The sequence below is a fragment of the Solea solea genome, chromosome 19 (assembly GCF_958295425.1).
Source record: "Solea solea chromosome 19, fSolSol10.1, whole genome shotgun sequence".
Lineage (NCBI taxonomy): Eukaryota > Metazoa > Chordata > Actinopteri > Pleuronectiformes > Soleidae > Solea > Solea solea.
Window position 1 is genome coordinate 21,345,203 of NC_081152.1, and position 21,011 is coordinate 21,366,213.

Consider the following 21,011-nt stretch of genomic DNA (forward strand, 5'->3'; position numbering starts at 1 on the left):
TATATTATTGAAGATATACTAAACACATGTTTTGTCAATTATTTCATTTATTAAAAAACAAACTTTCTACACCAGTGACGACCTAATCTGAGGTGAGTCTAAATATTACCACAAGGTGGCACCGGCAGCCAGCGTCTACTCAGTGGTCTTTTGACGTGTTTCCAGTGAGGAGAGCAGTTTCAGTACGGCACTTATTTTTGTTGCCTTTCCATGAGTAAAAAGTACCAGAATAACGGTTCCCTTCCCTTTGGTGTACCAGAGTAAAATGGTACGGTACGGTCAGTACCATGATGGAAATACAGCCTTTGAGTTTATCTCGTTAGCTCGACACGTTGTAAACCCTGCATGACTTCCACTCGCTCTCATGCACTACAGTTTTAAAATCCAACGAATAATCACCTGATTTAAATCACAGTTTTTGTCATTTCCTCATTCACGTCCGTTCACATCTGTCAAACTGGATGAAGTGTCTGGGCTCAACAAGCTGAGCCCGGGATCAAACCCCCCAGACCTTACAGTTGGAAGATGAACTGCTCTCCCGCTGAACCACAGCGTGTACACCTCTGCCCGGGACTCAACCAATCTTCACTACTGTCCCGGTTTACAGTAAAAGTGCAGTTTATCGGACGCCCCAAGGAATGAGTTGTCCAAGCCCAACAATGGGGATGATTTAGAATGTGGTGGAAGTAATACACACACTTACACACACACACACACACACACACACACATCTCCCAGTGTGCTGCAGCTGCTGGTCTCCAGTCTCTTTAATCGCTCTAATTGACTGGGGGGGATAAAGAGTCACTCCAGAGACCAAAACACTCAAACACAAAGAGCTGAGCGAGCTAAAGAGACGACCAGCTGATACACACTGTGATACTGTGTGTGTGTGTGTGTTTTATCCACCTCGTCATTATCAGACGCTCAGAAATGACCAGTGCGTCACATGTTCAGCTCGTCGTCTGGCAGCTGAGGAAACGTCGCTCTTTCTTTTATTTTCTCTGAATAAAAGCGACATTAGTCGAGGTCGGCGATGTTTGCACTTTCTGCTGAGTCATCACTCTTTAAAAACACCCAATCGTGACAAGTAAGAAGACTTTCTGGGAAATTGTCTCTGACACACTTATTATTTAAGTTAATACTACTTAAGTATTAAGTAGCTTTCATTTATATAAAGAGTTGAATATTCTGAGTGAGTACAGAGGAGATTTGTGTTAAAACTGAATTTTGTCGCTAAAGCTCAAGAACATCTTTGTAAATGCTAATATCCACATAATGACCTTCTCTGGTAATGTCTGTGGACGGCAGGATTTACATATCATGACAGATTTACGGGGCTTTCTCCAAATCCATTATTTTAATTAACTAAGTACACTACAGTATGTGAGGTGGAAAGGATTATTTGGCGTTTTTCAGATATCCATCGTTGTGTCATGTAAATCAAATACCCTGAGAGAGAGAGAGAGAGAGAGAGAGAACAACACTTAGAGCGCCCCCTGCTGGCTGCTCTCCTTCAACTACCCTGCAGAGAGTTCCCTTTAGGACCATAATCTGTACTCCAGACAAAAACTGCCCCAAGCTGCAAAGAAACTGAATAAAAGAGTCTTGAAGAGACTGATTAAGGTTGTTCCTTTTCTGCAGATGTTCCCACGGAAACAGGGCAGTTTGTATCGCGAAAGGTTTGTCATTAGTGTGTCATTAACTCCTCCTTCTTCGTCAGTCCATGAACTTCTCAGCCTCCTAAGGAGAACATGTTCTCCTCCCAACTGGACTCTTCTTTTTATTACTTTTATTTATTTATTCTCTGCTTCTCCTTCTCCAGGGGTCGTCACAGCGGACGATCCCCATATTTGATATTTTTACACCAGATCTTGTACCGGACACAAACATCCCATTTATCCAGAATTGGGACTGGCACTAGCAGTACACAGGAAGTGGCCCCCGTGTGGCCAGTAAATAATGGTGGTATCTAGGAACCCATGAGCATATAGATTCTGACCAGAAACGCTACGGTTACAAGACAAATTCCCTTCCACTCCACCATGGTGCAACGGCTCTGTTTGTAATAAATAATATTTAGGGTTCAAGCACAAGGGTTAGGGTTAGGGTTTTTGATCAGACCTGGTGAAAATCAGCTTTCATTCGTTTCACGTACATGAGTGAAAGTTAGTTCACATGTTAATGTCAGGACGGTCCAATAATTCATTGACGACTTTGCTGTAAGTCCTACAGGACGGCCGCCATTTTAGGTTGAACAGCCATTTTTGGGCGATTGTGGCCATTTTGCGCCAATGATATTTGAACAAACTTGTCCTATAGTTAACTCTTAAAACATACATACAGAGACTATAATACTGTGCAATATAGAGAGTCTTATGTTCTTTTTTTCAGCACAACCTATAAACAATCCAAAAAAAACAGTACCGATAATTGTACAGAAGTCACAAAATAGACAGTTTTTCATTTATTTTTGTCCATAAAAACGAGCCCAGAGAACTTTGAACTGCTACGTATTTCCAAATTATTTTATAGTACTTTTTGCTTTTATAAATAATTTCATCAGATGATGCTGAAATAAAGGGTTAGGTTTAGTTTTCTCAGGGTTAAACTCCACCCACACCAGTCTCAACAGCTGAGTCTCAGAAACACAAGGATGTACTTTCTTCAAATTCTTCAAACATTTTCTTCAACTCGAAAACCAATACATTTCAGCCATGAAAAGATAAAAAGCAGTTCATGGTTCAGCTCCTGTTATTATGAATGCGTTATATCAAGAAAACTGATGAGAAACCTTTGTGGCACAAAACATTCACTCGCACTCAAGGATTAGATTTTGTTTGATTGAGTTTTCTGAAGAACTTTTTGAGAGAATTCTTTTTACAGCGGCACTGCATTGATTTTTTCTTGTTATACTCCGTATCCGGTTACGTGAGCCTCATTAAAGACGAGCTTTGTCGTCAACCGGAGCGAAGCGAGAGACAAAATGGCCTTCAATCCATCCGTCCTCAATTAGCCGCCGTCTCTCTGTGGATTTGAACAAATCCCAATTAGTGTGAGCGAGAAGAAGCGAGGCTCGACGCGGAGAAGCAGATAACAGTTGTTCCCAAGACGCAGATTCAGCGCATGAGCTCCCTCACTGCCCTCGCCTATTTACTGTAATCTGCATGTTATTTATTAGAGTTATTATGGCCTGTTTTTCTAATGAGGGCGAAAACGACTTGTTTGTTTGTGTGAGTGTGTCGTTGTGCAGAGTGTGTATCTAGGTTATAATAGTTTTTATTTAGTTTTGACTTTGTTTTTAAAGTTAGTTAATTAGTTTAAATTAGTTTTTAGAGCTAGTTTTTATAAAAAAATTTGTAAATGCTTAGTTTTAGTTTAGCTATTTCTAATTGTAGTGTTAGTTTTTGTAATGTTTACAAGATTCAAAAAGGTGATAATAAGTACTGTGTGTCATAACAACCAAACAAAAGATTCCATTTTAAAAGTTTATGAGGACAATTTTACTACAATTTTAGTTTTTTTTTTTTTATTACAGGTAATGAAAATGTTTTTCCAATTTTTACTTGTTGTTATTTCTTTAGTTTTCGACGTCTGGCAGAAATTAAAACAAAATAATTTTTCTCCCAAATTGTTTAGCACCAATTTGATGAATTACCATTTTTTACAGTGTAGATCAGCCAGTCGGCTTATTCTTGTAGTTATGTTGTGTTATTAGTATAAAAAGAAGTTGTAATTCCAAAGAAACAACCCTAGTATAATATAATAAAATAAGCCTAATATTCTTAACTCAATTGAATAAAACACATTTTAATACTTAATACTGTAATTTTCCTTAAAATAAGAAAAACTGGTCAAAAACTAGAGATAACTCAATTTCACAACAATTTAAGAAAGTTGAAAATCTGTCATGTAAGAAATATAACGATATATACTGTATGTAAGAATATTAAAATGTAAGTTCCTTTCCTTGATTAAGCTAACTTTAAGATAAAGTATACTTTATATTTTCATAAGCAAATTCTAGTCCCCTGATTGGGATTTCATCCAAACCATTATTTTAGCTTTTGACTGATATTTATTTATCCACTGAGGTTCACAGGTCAGTCACAAAGGAAGTGCCACAGGATACAAACTGTGAGATTAGTTTTTTGTTGTTATTTTATGACTCAGTCGGGCACAGTGTCCATTTTTTCACTTTGAACTGATCTCACACACACGTTGGTTGAATTTGATGAGACGGAGTGAAAAGCCTCGTGAGAGGTTTACAGTGATCTTCAGTCAGAGAGGAAACTCTGATCATACGGAATGAAAGAAAAAACAAGACGAGGGGGAAACAGCGGGAAAGAAAGTCAGAGAGGAAGAGAAGTGGGTCACAACATCAGGAAGAGAGGGGAGATTTCAGCGAGAATAAAACATCAAGGAGGAGGTGGAGGAGGTGGAGGAGGTGCAGTATGTGAGGAGAGACAGAAGAGACCTTGACCCTGAACTCAGTGTGTCATCACTTTATATTTAACTTCCAGAAGCTGAAATCAAACTCTTTTGTTCCACTCAGGGAGTTTTTGTTCTCTGCAAAATCATTCTTTTGTTTTCTTGTTGTATAATCTGAAGCGTATTGAGAATGAACTGCTCGCATGAAAAGTTGTGCACTGCAAACATTGACTTTCAATGAAGCAAATAAGCCTTGTTTTGGAATATAAATATATTTTATTTCATCTCAAGAAATAACCTTGACAAGCAAGTTTTACACTACCTAAAATAATCTTTTCTGCAGTACCGTCTTAGCCCACCAGAGGTTCACTGCCCTTACTTTGAGTTAGAAGATTCTAAATACTTTGCAGCAGAAAAACAAATTAGTACTCATTCCATTTTACACTTGTGATGACATAATTACGCCTTTAGTATGTGTGGTGCAACATGCATTTATACCATCTGGTGGCGCCAGAGATGAGCAGAGAAGAAGCACATACCACAAAACGATGTCATTGTTTTTACACAGTTCAAGTAACAGATCGAATGATATAATTATGAATCAAATTGAACTGAAATTAATTTTAGTGAATTACTATTTTTTTTTACAGTTTGGATCAGCCAGTAGGTTTTATTTTTGTAGTTATTTTGTGTTCTTAGTGGAAATATGGTGTAAATATAGATTTGACAGTGATGCAGCAGCATTTAAATCAGGATTAGACGCGTTTCATCTGTGATTCAGAGCGTATGACCTGAGATAAAGCGCGAGGTTCACAGTCGTAATTACTGCTCGGATGTTGATGTTGATCAAAGCTTCCGGCCTGTCAATCAAATATTGTTTAATCACTTGAATAACAGTCACTGGGGGATACATATTAAAAAGCGTCATGGGAAAAAAAAAATTTCATCAAGTTGCTGCTGCTGCTACGTGTAATTACACTGCATGAGGACATGATATTGAAAATACACCAATCTAATGGGGACCAACACCACTCGTGGGGACATTAAGCAGGTTCTCATAATTAAAGAGACAAAATGTTGGATTTCAACCTTCAAATAATATCCATCCAACCATCTTCTACCGCTTTATCCTCCACATGATGTCCGAAAGTTTTATGATCATGCTGCCAATACTATAACAAACAATACTGTTTACAAACTGTAGGAGGAACCAGAGAAGTAAGAAAAATGTTTTTGGGTGTAATATTCTGCCACATGTTAAAATATCTGTGTATGGGTTAACCCTGAAAACACAGAGCATTTAATCTGTTACTGTACTATGTTAATATGTATAGAGGCAATAAGATTGTGCATTATGGAGTGTCTTATATTCTTCAGCACAACCTATGAAATTGTGTGGGTTTTTTCTGTGAAAAACAGATTGAATTTGTGGAGATAATTATTGACAAATTATTCAATTATGGGAATAATTGTTGGTTGCACTTATAGAAAATTCACCTTTGCAGCTCGTTCACAATTCACAAGATGAATTTAAGCTTGTTCTTATGATACAAAAGCAAAAAGAATTGTGTAACATTTAAAGTTTACGGGCTGTTATTTGTGTTAAGTTGACACTGATTCTTTGTACCAGCATGAAAATACAGAGAGAGAGGGAGAGAGAGAGACGGCCCCTGTCTGTCCGTGTGCATTTCATCTGTCGTCCTGTTGTTTTCTGAGTCTCACACCTGCTCAGGTCACAGCCCTCACATGCTGTGACTCGCGCCTCTTCCTGTCCTAACTTTGTCTTCATTATTCTCCCGCTATCTTTTTCTCATTGACCTGAAAAAACCTTTACTGTCGGATTACCTCCTCCTCCTCCTCCTCTTCTTCTTCTTCACCTCTGTTGCTCCTGTGTCGCAGAGTCACTAACAGCTGTACTTTTAGTTTATGGAGATGGTCCAGAAGGTTTTCTAGCAGCCATGTATTTTTGTTAAAATCCAGTGTGTAAAATTTACATGAAATTATTTTCATTTGGCAAAATTTAGAAGAATCTTGTTTAATTCTAAATTAAATTACTATATATGTATATATATATATATATATATATATATATATATATATATATATATATATATGTATACATATATGTATATATTTATCCATGTATACAATATATACCTATGTTTATACTTATATATTTATATGTCATTAAGACATAAAAAAAGGTCAATGGAGAGTGCAATTTTGGACCACCTTGTTTTTAATGTAGCCCACAATGGACAAACTTAAATATGTGTTGAGTGTTGATGCTAACTGAAGGCCACATAACTTCAACAACACACTTGGAATTGCAATTTCTCCAATAAATTTACACTCTGTACTTTCAAATAAAAGGCCACACGGTGGTGTAGTGCTTAGCACTCTCACCTTGCAGTGAGAAGACCCGGGTTCGAGCCCCGGTTGGAACAAGGGCCTTTCTGCATGGAGTTTGCATGTTCTCCCTGTGTGTGCGTGGGTTCTATCCGGGTTCTCCGGCTTCCTCCCACAGTCCAAAAACATGCAATGTGGGGATTAGGTAAATTGGACACTCTAAATTGACCATAGGAGTGAGTGTGAGAGTGAATGGTTGTTTGTCTCTATCTGTGTGTGGCCCTGCGATGGACTGGCGAACTGTCCAGGGTGTACCCCGCCTATCGCCCGATGTAGCTGAGATTGGCACAGCACCCCCCGCGACCCTCTGGCAGAGGATAAAGTGGTAGATGATGACTGACTGACTTTCAAATAAATTTGCTGGGCCCTGTTCTCTATTTTCTCTGTAAAATTAAAAGAGAAGAAATTTTAAAATAGCACAGCAACAGCAGCATAAATGCCAGAGGGTTTTGCCGGATTCTTCTGAGTTCAGTGTCACCTGCACCAGAATTGGGGCTAATGTGGAGCGGCAGCAGAGGTCACACGGACGAGGAAGCAGCGCAGAGACACTAACAACATCAACACAAACAGAGTGAGAGGATGAATCAGAGACAAACAGAGAGAGTCGCATCATCAGAAAAACACACTGCTGCTCAATGTCTCAGAAAACTCAAAGTTATTTGAGTTTGTGATATCAGTGATGTCAGTATTGGCAGATACAGGAGTTTGTGATATTGCTTTTGGACATTAAGAAAACTGATCTCGTGCCAAATCAGTTTTCTGGCTGCTAACAACACAACGTTTAGAACAAATGTCTTCGACTGTTTTCACATTTCACTGTTACAGTGTCAACAAAACCAAAAAGAAAAATGACTCCACGTAAAAACAGGAACCTGGCAATGCAAGAATCAAAGAAACGATCAATACCTTTATGTTTATCAATTCTCCGCCTCCCTGTTTCAGACGTTAGCTCTAACTCCTCCCCCTCTGGTTTCCCTCCAGGTCCGCTCAGAGTGGTCATCCCCACCGAGTCCATCTCCTCGTATCTCGGCGACACGGCGCTGCTCCGCTGCGAAGTCTCCGGCGAGCCTACGCCCGTCATCCGCTGGCAGAAGAACAGGGACGACCTGCCCGTGGCCTTTGACCCCGACTCCAGGCTGGCGGTGCTGCCATCGGGTTCGCTGCAGGTCAGCCGCGTCCAGCCGCCGGACTCGGCCACGTACCGGTGTCTGGCCGACAACCCTGGCAGCACCCGCACGGGGGCGGATGCCGAGCTGCGAGTTCTCCCAGGTGACGCATGGACGAGCGCTTTATTAATCCTCATTTTTGGCTTACATGTTTGCAATCGATTTATCAATTAGCCTGTATGTTCGGTTCAAATCCTGAGCCTAAAATAGTTTGATTTAAAGGGGAAGTTTGTGTTTATTCAAGTGTGGTGGTTGTGTGAAAAAAAACCTTGGGAACACCATTTTATCCACTTAAAAAAAGGGTAACATAATGATAATAATTATTATTTTCGTACTGGATTTGAGGCAAAATCTACTCCCTCTTAAGTCTAAAACATTTTCACAGGATGTTCATCCCTTTATCTTACTGTTAGACTGAGATCTGTGTCACTTTGTAAACCACTCACTCTCCCACACCAAACCCCATAGAGAAAATCAGTGATTTAAACATCACACACACACGAGTTGTTGATCAATTGCTGCCTCCATCACTAAGTTATTATTTTATGGCGTGACCACACGAGGCAGCAGTAGACCAGCAGCTCCTGTGTCCCCGCAGCTAAAATCACTGATTTTCTCTATGGACTCTATGGTTTGGGAAAGTGAGTGGTTTACAAACTTCAGTTTCCTATTGGAAAAGTCCGCTTAACAGTGAGATAAAGCAGCAAACTGGTATTTAAAGACATCGCACACTTAATCCGACATGAATTTTTATAAGGCGAGCCTTCTGTTAAGAGGCAAAAATCAGTTTTTTTTCCCAACAACTCAAGAAAAACCTAAACTTATCACTTTAAACTGTCAGTGTTTTCCTGATGTTGCTTTTTCTACCCAATAAAGCTCACTCACCGTGTCTGCTTCAGAGAACTGAACATGTTTAAATATTTGTTTTTCAGTGGAGACAGATTTAGATCCCCAGTCTCGTTACCGTGAAACACTGCAACAGCAGATTTTTCCTCCCTCGTAATAATAGTGACTGCTTCTGTTCCCGCGGCCGTCATTTTGTCAGGCGGTAATTTCTGCTCATTCCCTCACAGACACTTCACGTCAGAGTCTAAAATGAATTGTGATATCATGAATATATAGAGCGCACACAATGTGGTTTTAATAATGTGTCTGTGGAGCCGAGAGGAAGCCGATTATCCAGCGGTGAATCTGACAGCGGCTGATTTTCCTGCACACTCCACATCATCCAATTATACGAGTGCGGACGGCGCGCGGGTTTAACTCGCACTCTTCCCGGTTTAACTCGGCGCTGACTCGCAAAACATTCCCAATGCTAACTCCCAGCAGGTGAACATCAACCGGATAATCACATGCACTTTGTGCTTCAATCCCATGTCCAACACACACACACACACACACACAAATAGCACTGTGAATAAAAAGTCTCAATAAAAATTTCAGTTACAAAAATAAACCAATTTAATCAACTGTTAGAACACAGATTATTTAAGTTGCTTTATTCCATAACTATGTTAAAACATATATATATATATACATATATATATATATACATATATGTATACATATATATATATATATATATATATACTGTATATATATATATGTGTGTATATATATATATAGATTGGATTGAATTCATGAAATTTGGAAATACACCACAGTACAGTTAGTTTTGTTAATTTTTATGAACAAAACTTAAATAAAAACTGTCTATTTTGTGACTTCTGCACAATTATCGCCTCTCCTGATATAATATTAATCCTAATTTATATTAATCCTTTGACTCAACAACGACATAAGAAGATTTGTAACGCATCTTCACATAAATTGTGTGTTTTTCCCACGGCAATTTACCAAGAGTTTACTTAAGGGTTAAATAAGAATCTAAAAACATTTAGTAAAACAATAATAAATCATAAAATAAAAATGTGAGTTTGCCATACACATAGCAGAAATCAAATGTGATCAGGAAAACAAAAATACAAGTAAATATAAAGTTTATGTCTGTTGAAAAATAAAAAAGTTATAAATGGGTGAATAAATAAATATATAAAGAGAAAATGTAACATAAAAGAAAAATAAAAACTTAAATAACAGATTATTTCCAGTTTATCAAATTCAATAATTAAAGTTGTCTCAACTGAGATGAAGTGTGTATGCTAATATTACATTTGATTAATTTAATATATTTCTTTATTAGTTCTTATCTTAATTGCGATTGTTCCTAAGTGCAGTCAATTTAAAGATACTTAAAGTTGTAGGTTTAGGTCAATAGATAGATTTCTAGCTTATCTTTTCTGATTAGCTAATTTGCTAAAAGTATTTTATGTTATATTTATATTATTATTGTTATCATTATTATTATTGTTGTTATTATTGGGTCATGATAGTTTGCTATATTTAAAATGGGTATTGTTGTAACTTATGCTTTCAAATTGATAAGGAAATAATTACAGTTTAACAAATACAATCATTTCAGTAAATCTCAACGTCTGTGCTTCTATGACTCATTAGTAATACTGAGTTTGACACAGACAGACAGACAGACAGACAGACAGACAGACAGGTGGACAGATAAAGTTTGGTACGGTTGTGTTTTATTCTCACTTCACTTTGACTTGTGTGAACTTTTTTTAAAATCACCATATGGATTAAACTTTCATGATTCCGACTCCATAAAGGTTTTATATTAACTTTGACTTCATAAAGTTTGTATGCGGTGGAGCCACAGCGAGGACTCAGAGGCCAAAAGTCAAAGATTGATCATGTTATATTCATGTGTCGTCTGCATACGGTGTGATCCTCGTCTGAAAAGCCTACAATTTAATCTTCACGAGACTGATTACAACAATCGATACAGATACTGATACCAACACTGGTGCCACTGATTTATACAATACTTATTGATAAGTACTTTTGATTCTACTTTGTGCAATTTGGTTGGAAAGATAAAAAAGAAGTAGATGTAAATTAATGTTTAAAATTCTATTAGTAATAATGTTATGCAGCTGCAACAAGGACGTTCTTCAGGTTCATTAAGAATTGTATTTAAAGGTTACTCATTTTATCCTATTGACTCCAAACTTCCTTTTTTATTATTTACTCATTAAATTATTTATTCACATATGATACAATTTGCTGAAATTTTTAGCTAAAATCAGTGCAAACATTTAACAACTTAATCATCAACTGTCTGTTATCAGGAAAAATGATAATAACTGAATTAACTTTACATAAATATAAAGTTTTCGAGATGCTTAACTGAATTATTTTTTAATTTTAATGACGACCACTACCAGATTAATACTGACTGTCAATATCTATCATAGTGATGAGTTTTGATTAGCTTTGGTGCATAAATTAGAGTAAGACAGACATGTTATTCTATAATAATTCATATATATACATATTTATATATATACTTTTAGATAGAATAGAAATTATAGATTGTAGATTAGTTTCCATTATTTCTGTTCAGGGAGTTGTTTCAAGATTTGTTGAATTTTTCACACGCAAATCAAACAATATGCATAAAAAAAAATCCTTAGTCCTAAACTTTAACCATCTCCTCAGAAATGAGGATAATGGTTATGGTTATTCATTAACTAGTGATGGTTGAAGGGCTGTTTTTTCCCACTTGGTCGAGTGAAAAATGAACTTCAGATCCTTGTGATGCTGCTGCTGTGTTTGTTTTCAGTGAAGAGGCTTGTATTTTCTTTGAAGGAAGTGACTTTGATGTCGACTTCTAGTCGATTTTTAGTTTATTTATTATTTCCTTCCTTCACTTTTTCTTGAATGACATCAGATGTGAAATCTTAAAAGCTTTGACTCGCGCTCTATCATCACTGTCAGTGGATTAACTGTTTGTGTCTTTTAACCAAATTCTGCGTCCACTCGTCCTCCAGCAGCGAGGACCGCGTTTTATTTTTTATATAAGCAGCACTGACGTTTAAGTGATGATTCAGGTTGGATGAGGAGTTTGAATGAGTCACCTGCATGTGTGTCTCACATGGTGTCGAGCAGCTGCAGTTAATACAGCAGTTTCTCTCCCACACCAAAGTCCAGAGAGAAAATCAGTGATTTTCGCTGCTGGTCCTCTGCTGCCTCGTGTGGTCACTTTGTGTCACTGAGGTCAATCTGAATAAAGACAAAATAAGACATTTGAAGGTAGTGATGGAGGCAGCAGTGGATCAACAGCTCCTGTGTGTGTGATGTTAAAATCCGTGGTTTTCTCTTTGGTGCAGGAGAGTGACACAGACCTCAGTCTAACAGTGATGATACAGAGACGAACAAAGGTCTTAGACTTGAGAGGGAGGAGATTTTGTCTCAAATCCAGCACAAAACTCTTTAAATTCCCACTTTGATGTTTGATGGATTCTCCTGGTCTGCGCTCAGCTTTGATCTAAAAACCCTTTAACTATTAAGTGGAATTCAAACAACGATCCTGACGCCGGGTCAGAGCAGAATCTCACAGACACAGTGAGTCCAGAACCATCCGGGGTTTGTGACTGTGTCCTGTTTCCTGTTGTCCTCTCAGAACCCGGGCTGAGCCGCGGCCTGCAGTGGCTGCAGCGTCCGTCCAGAGTCACCGCTCTGCTGGGAACCGACGCCATCCTGGAGTGTTCCGTCTCTGGATACCCGACGCCCAGCTTCCAGTGGAGGAGAGGAGAGGAGCTGATCCAGAGCTGGTGTGTTTTCATCATCATTATTATGGTTTATATCACATGTTATCAGTGTCCTGGTGTCAGAATGAATCTGCTTCATCAAGTTCTTGTAAGTCAAGACAGCAGCTGTTTCCGGCCTCTGCTTCTTCTTTATCCTTACATCAATCCTCACTTTTAGGCCAAAATGGTCCACTTTGTGAGTGTTTATAATGTTTGTATAATTGTTTTAAAATGACAATGACATGGTTGTCTATGGACTTTAAGCAGCAAGTCTTGCTTTAACAAAGTTATAGGTTTATAAAAAGCCTTTATTTAATCAAAGTCTCATTGACATTAAACTCTTTCAACTTTATAAAAAGAAAAATAAATATAAAGGTTTGTGTGAACACAAAACCAGTCGAGCCGAGTCGTGTTGTAACTGTTTACTGGAGAAAAAGCAAATTAGCATTGTGCTAATGTAGAGGAGGAGGTTGTTGACGCTGTCTTTGTGTCTCTGTGTCTTTGTGTCTTTGTGTCTTTGTGTCTTTGTGTCTTTGTGTCTGGTTGCAGGAATAAGAAGTTCTCCCTGCTGGCGGGCAGTAACCTGATCATCAGGAGCGTCAGCGACGACGACTCGGGCAGCTACAGCTGCACGGCAACCAACAAGAACGAGAACGTCAGCGCACACACGGAGCTGAGCGTGCTGGGTGAGACGCACACACACCACACACACACAGAGACAGACAGAAACACGCACACAGAGGACACACACACACCACACACACACTCAGAGACAGACAGAAACACGCACACCACACTCACACAGAGACAGACAGACACACGCACACAGAGGACACACACACACCACACACACACTCAGAGACAGACAGAAACACGCACACCACACTCACACAGAGACAGACAGACACACGCACACAGAGGACACACACACACTCAGAGACAGACAGAAACACACACACACAGAGACAGACAGACACACACACACACACACACACAGACAGACAGACGCACAGACAGACACACACAGAGAGGACACACACACAGAGGACACACACACACACGACACACACACACACAGAGACAGACAGACACACACACAGACAGACAGACAGACAGACACACGCACACACACACACACACACACACACACACACACACACACAGAAAGACACACAGACACACACAGACACACACAGACAGACAGACAGACAGACACACACAGACACACACACACACACAGAAAGACACACAGACACACACAGACAGACAGACAGACACACACACACACAGACAGACACACACACAAACAAACAGACACACACAGAGACAGAAAGACACACACACACACAGACACACACACAAACAAACAGACACACACAGAGACAGAAAGACACACAGACAGACAGACACACACACAAACAGACAGACAGACAGACACACACACACACACACAGACAGACAGAGAGAAAATGTGTAAAATGAGAGGAGAGACGGAGGATGTACCTGAATGTGTGATGATGCAGTTACATGGTAAATGTCTTTCAATCCTAAAGAGGCGATATAGCAACACATTAACCCTGAAGCACTTTTATTCTTCACACACACACACACACACACACTCAGAGTGTCAGGGCTTGGAAAATGAATAAATGAAAGCGTGTCACTCCTCAAATCTCCCCAGGGAAGCAGAAGAAGCAGCAGAAGCAGCAGGAAACAGATCCTGACTGGAAACTGTTTCCCCCCAAAACAAGAACAATACAAATAAGAAAAGAAAAGCGCGTCCACATGCGTCTGCTGACAGAAAACCTCCTGTCTGCAGACGCTCAGGTGCACACAATCACATCCACAATCAAATGCACTCATGAAATATGAAAGTGCTGCCGTCTGTTTGCTTCAGGAGTTCAGCTTTTTTTCTCCATGAATAAAAAAACTTGCGCTCCTCGTTCGTCTGCTGGAGGATTCTCACAAAAACTGTAGCTACAGTCAGAAGGAAACTGAAATACACACGTTTTAACGTTAACATACTGTTATTGACATTTAAAAACCACCGTTACGATGATTAATAACGACTGAAACGTGTCATTCTTACTTTCTGTCGCTTTTATTTGACAAAAAAACTGTACTGAAACTGTACAAACTAACTTTTGAAGTCACATTAACACACTCAGATAACGTGGTCACTGTAGCCGTCCCCTGTGACCTTTGACCCGGAAATAATAGAGGAAGCTGATTCCCAGAAGAAGACGGAGACGGAGCTTCAAGGTTCATGTTTTTACTCCTGCATCAACTTCACTGTGTGACAATCACTGTCACTGCTGCTGAAACCACTGAGAGTGGATCGCAGTCATCACACACGTCCACGTCTGTCTGTCCAACATGTTGTGTTGACATGTGTCTGTGGACAAAGGAAGAATTGGACAATACTCAGATAAAAGACAGACAGACAGACAGAGACTGAATTAACGCTCTGCGTCTTTAAAGAATTCGATATTCTCTCAGTTTATGTACGGTGCAAAGACACAAAATGGCCCCCGATATGCTAACGACTACTAACTCTAACCGTAATTCTTTAAATCTGTGATATTTCCACACAGTGAAACCTTCTGGCCTTGTTACAGTCACATTTAAAGCATCACTACTTTATATTTACAACTTTATATTTCACGCTAACACTAAATTAGCACAAATTGTCGATGGTAACGTTGCACAATTCACTGTGTAACAAGCTGACATGAGGTATATTGCCCCCTAGTGTAGTGGAGGTGAACACACTTCCTTCAATAAATCAGTTCCCTGCTAGTTTTTGTTCACTGAGTTAAGAACTGCCGAACAATTACACTGAAAATCAACAAAATTATGGATTAAAAGTGATTTTTAAAGATCAGAGGAAGTAAAATCAAACAGTTTTTCTGTTTTACGTCATTATTTCATGTTTTTCTGTTGTTAGAGGAGCTGAACTGAATAATTCCAGCTCTAAGTTAAACACAGATTTCATCATGCGACGGCATCTATTTTTATTTCCTCCCGCAGCAGAATCACTGACTGCACCTTTAATGAAAGCAGGTCGTCGTTGACTTCCGCGAGCAGAGCGCTAACATCAAACATCAAACACACGCAGATGTTCTTTTTCTGTTTGACTCTCGGGGGGAAATCAGCAAATTAACATTTGGGCGTTTTCGGTCTCCTTTCCAGCTGCGTCTCCACCACTTGTCCTTGTCCTTTCATGTCTTTGTCTCAGTGTCCCCTCTGAGTTTGTCTCGGTGTTCTCGTCACTTTTATATTCTGTTTAAGCTCCGCTCTCGACGGCCTCTGCCGCCTGAAAACATCACAATAAACCCAGCGTCACATCTGGGATCAGACGATAAAAGTGCTGGTTTTGTGACGCGTCAGCACCTGGTTACACTTTTAATGAAGACTCTGGAGTTTGTTTGGTAGCAGGACGTCTGCAGCCCAGTTTGAAACAACATTCTCCGACTATCCACAGAAAAGAAACGAGTCAGGAACAGACACGCTGGAGATTCTGTGGAAAACCAAAGAAATTTGTAACAATTTTAGATAAATATATAAGATATAGGTGTTAAATGAGTTTATACAGGAAGCTTAACTTCAGCTAACCTGAATAAAACTTAAGTAGATTATCTTTAAGGAAGTTGTATTTTATTTTTTACATCAAAAGAGTGTAAACATTTTCAGATGCTAACGTCACACATCGTAGCCTTAGCCTGTGGCTACAGTAGCTGCTAACATCAAACACCAATACCAAGTCATTTAGCTACAGTAGCTGCTAACATTAAACAGGGATGACACAGCGTTTAGCTACAGTAGCTGCTAGCATCAAACACCAATACCAAGTCATTTAGCTACAGTAGCTGCTAACATTAAAAAGGGATGACACAGCGTTTAGCTACAGTAGCTGCTAACATTAAACACCATTACAAGGCGTTAAGCTACAGTAGCTACTAACATCAAACAGTGATGACACAAAATTTGGCTACAGTAGCTGCTAACATTAAGCACCAATACCAAGGTGTTAGCTACAGTAGCAGCTAACATCAAATTCAGATACTACGTCTGGTTAATTTACCAGCCACTCTAGGTGCTTCGTTAGCTACTGCTGCTAGCACGCTAACTATTCTTGTGACCTCCCTCGTTATTTTTTGTAAAACTTGATGAGTGTGTGGTTATGATGCTAACCAAAGTGTGCGGTGATTGATTTCCACCTTCTGTTTCGTTGTTGTTAGCGTAGCAGCGATAATAAAAAGTGGAGATAAATGTAAAAAGACAAACTGTTATTTCAGATTTCTCTGTACTGTATGTATATGTGGTACATTTTTTAAATGCTACTTGCTCATAAAGGGCCACACGGTGGTGTAGTGGTTAGCACTCTCGCCTTGCAGCGAGAAGACCCGGGTTCGAGCCCCGGTTGGAACAAGGGCCTTTCTGCATGGAGTTTGCATGTTCTCCCCGTGTGTGCGTGGGTTTTCTCCGGGTTCTCCGGCTTCCTCCCACAGTCCAAAAACATGCAATGTGGGGATAGGTAAATTGGACAATCTAAATTGACCATAGGAGTGAGTGTGAGAGTGAATGGTTGTTTGTCTCTATCTGTGTGTGGCCCTGCGATGGACTGGCGAACTGTCCAGGGTGTACCCCGCCTATCGCCCGATGTAGCTGAGATTGGCACAGCACCCCCCGCGACCCTCTAGCAGAGGATAAAGCGGTAGATGATGACTGACTGACTGACTTGCTCATAAATAGATTTTTATATGTGTATTTATGTTACATCTGAGGCAGAAGGTCTGTGGTTCGTCCTTCAACATAAAAGCTCATAAAAGCACACAGATAAATACGTGTTGATGTTGGCTGAGGACTGTCTGTGTCCTGCGTTTGCACTTCAGCTAATAAAGAAGAAATATGTGGAGCTAATGCTTCATTACACTTTGTTTTTCCAAACGGAGGCAGTTAGAGCTGATGAATGTCCACAGCGTGGTGATGTATGGACGTGTGCGCGCTGGGACGCCACAGGACACTGACCGTGATCGGATGATTAGGATAACAAATGTTTGTGTTGTTTGCTGTAATGACGAGCACAGCCCGGCTCGTTAGCTGCTCCGCGTTAGCCGCTCTAATGTAATGTAAACAGGGGAGGGACGCGGGGGGGCGCAGCGGCCATCAGTCACACGCCGGGCGAACGTCGGGAACCAGACTCTGTCCTGTAAACAACATCAGTGTTACAGGTCTGATTCACTCACTGCTGCCACAAACGTCTCTGAGCATCGGCTGCTCATTTCTGTTGCTATTTATTAGCCACGGTTGCCATGGTTTCCCTTAAGCTAAAGGAACTGTCACTTTAACTCATTTCTAACAACACAAACATTTTTTTGGCACTAAAAAGACAAAATACAAAATAATAAGCTAAAGCTAAGCTAAAAACAAAGGTTGGCATTAGAGAGATTGGTGTGTGGTGAGCAACATAAGAACCGTGGGCCAAAACTGGCACGCCAGCATTAATTTCTGGCCCAGTAGATGAATTAAAAATAAAAAATAAATAGTTTAAAAAAACAAAACAAAAAACACATTCATGTAGAATTCAGAGCTTTTATTCTGAAAACATGATGATTTTATTTATTCATCTATTAAATTGGCCATTTTTGTACAATATTAGAGAGTAAAAGCAAAATGTGGCAGATTAAAAAAACAAAGAACATTTAAATCATTTTAAGAATATTTGTCTTTGGTGTAGTCAGCTGTTTTTGCGGTGTACTGAGTTAATGTGGTGTTTTAATATCAGTAAAAGGACATTAGTGTCATTTTTAGCAATTTAAAGTGTTTATATGGTGTTTTTGCATCTGTATAATCACGTTATATTGATCATTTTACCAATGTACAGTGTTGGTATGTGGTTTAAAAGGGCATTCAAGTGTTAAATTAAGGTTTTCAACTGATGTTGTGGTGATAATTTACAAGGTTTTATTTATTAATTTAGTCTTACTGTGTTATATTAGCATTTAGAGTGTTGTTATAGTGTTTTAAGGACAGTATACTGGTGTTATTGTGTCATTTTTAGCTATTTTAAGTGCAGTTATAGTGTTTTATAACATGGCTTTATTAGATTTATTGAGTACTAAGGTTCTTTTCAGAGCATAATAGTGTACATTTGAGCTATTATCAGTGTCAAGGTGTTCTAGTGGTATTTTTTCCACTCAACTGTAGTATTATGTTTTTTTTGTGGATATAAGTGCGTTTTTTAGCATTTTCCTGTATGTTGTGGTGTTACACAGTTGAACATAAGCGTTTTATTGCTACGAGCACATTGATGCTGGTGCTGAAATCATGTGAAATCAGACTTATTCACCGTGTTTACAGTGTTGTTGCAAATGTGTGCGAGGGAGAGAGACGAGATGGAAATGGATTTGAACGTCAGCTCCTCGCTTTGAGAAAGTTATAAAAATGGCCGACATCAGAGAGATGTATATGTGTGTGGCGGTGGGTAAAAGCAACAGCTGATAGGATCTGCCGCCAGCCACTTTTATGGCCAAAGATGAGAAGGAATGGCAATGAAATGCCGGTGAGTGCAGAGCTTAGCTGGCAGCACATCAGTGCTGAGGAGGGCAGAACACAGCTGAGTTCATTTTAGCTGATATCACTCCTTTAAAATATCACTGCATCAGCCCCTGGGACTCAGAGAGAGAGAGACTTGGAATCAGCTCAGTGAGTCCAATTTGACAGAAATAAACTGCCATCAGGAAATAAATAAAGCAGATAACATAAACTATAGAGCAGCAGAAAATATTGAGCTCCTGAAGTGACAACATTATCACCAGCGTTAAAATACAGCGGCGTAAACAGAGCGAGGAAAGCTTTTCATCATCCTCTCGCTTTAATTTCATCGTATTCATTCTTTTTATTCCGATCACATACCCTGGTTTATACAGGAGAAGCAGAGTTTCTGATTTTCCGCCAAGTACCAGCACAGGAAGCTCACGTACCACGCGGGGTAACACGCACCACAGTTTGAGAACCATGGGGCGCGGGGGGAAGTTAAAACAACAGTTGTACGACATGACACAAACACGACACAAGTGGCAGCCGTCTTTGAATCAAAATTTGTGCGGTTATTGCTACGAAAAATCGGACTGTTCCAGTTCAAAAACCCTCGACTAGGAAGTCGGAAATTCCGACTTCCAAAACCACCACCACACAAGATCACTCGGCATTTTCACGTGTGTTTTCTGCTGAAATGCAGATTCTACAGCAGCTGTTCTCACGTACCACGGGTGGTTACACGCACCACAGTTTGAGAACCATGGATCTAGAGGATAGGAAATTCAAGCCTCTAGTGATTAAAAAAAAATCTGATTAAGAGTTGTTTGGAAACTGTGGGAATCGTTGGATATTAATTATTATTGCTACTAACAGCAGTGAGTGCGTGTGTGTGTGTGCTTGTGTGCGTCTGTGTGTGTCTGTGTGTGTCTCTGTGTCTTGAATATGTGCTGAAGCTGTGATTGTGGTGCAGTTATCTCCAGACTCCATGTTGTGTTTACTGTCATCGCAGACACGTAAATCTAACGCTTATCAGTCCTGCTAATGCTAGCGTAACCACTGCAACATTTAATAAAGAGTCCTGCCTGCTCTGGGACAGACAGAGGGACAGACAGAGGGACAGACACAGCGGCATATTTATATTTGTATATGTACGTATATATAATGGCGTCATCAGCGTATACTGTAACTGTAACTGTGTGTAGCAGACTCTATATTTCCTGCTTTTCTTGGCTAAATCATTAGAACTGAATGGATTTTGGTGAATATTTAAATCATTTCCTATTTTTTCACTGCAGCAGATTTATAAAGTTCCACTTTAACGTCAACGTGGTGACTCAGCAAGAAAGTTAACGTGAAACTGTGTCAGAGTCGTTGATCCTTCACGAGAAAAACTTCCTCTAACGACTGTGAAGTGACGCCAGACGTTAGCCAAAACACTGCTAATGCGGCTAAATACTTCCTGCCAACACGCACACACACACACACACACACACACACACAAACAGACACACACACGGACTAATTTGTGGCAATAAAGCACGGCTCTGTTTACTCTCTGGGGTTTGTCGTGATTGTCTCACTCCACTGTGGAATCATGAAGCTCTCTGGGTTAGGATCTCACACACACACACGCACACACTCTCACAGACACACACACAACACACGCACACACTCTCACACACACACACACACACACGCCCTGTGGGGCTCCTCTCTCGATTAATTACAGACTCTGTGAATTACTGTGGGTGTTTTAGAAAACATTTAACAAGCTGCCAAACTCCCCCGCTGATCCACC

At 39.7% G+C, this 21,011-nt stretch overlaps 1 protein-coding gene across 4 annotated transcripts in view; it reads left to right on the forward strand.

Annotated features, from left to right (window-relative positions):
- dcc (DCC netrin 1 receptor) overlaps window positions 1-21,011 on the forward strand; it is a 201,775-nt gene that overhangs the window by 54,480 nt on the left and 126,284 nt on the right. For all 4 annotated transcript variants that reach the window (XM_058617204.1, XM_058617205.1, XM_058617206.1 and 1 more), the window contains exons 3-5: window positions 7,819-8,106; window positions 12,544-12,694; window positions 13,220-13,356. In XM_058617204.1, the coding sequence (XP_058473187.1) occupies window positions 7,819-8,106; window positions 12,544-12,694; window positions 13,220-13,356 (576 nt within the window). The remainder of the gene's footprint in view (window positions 1-7,818; window positions 8,107-12,543; window positions 12,695-13,219; window positions 13,357-21,011) is intronic.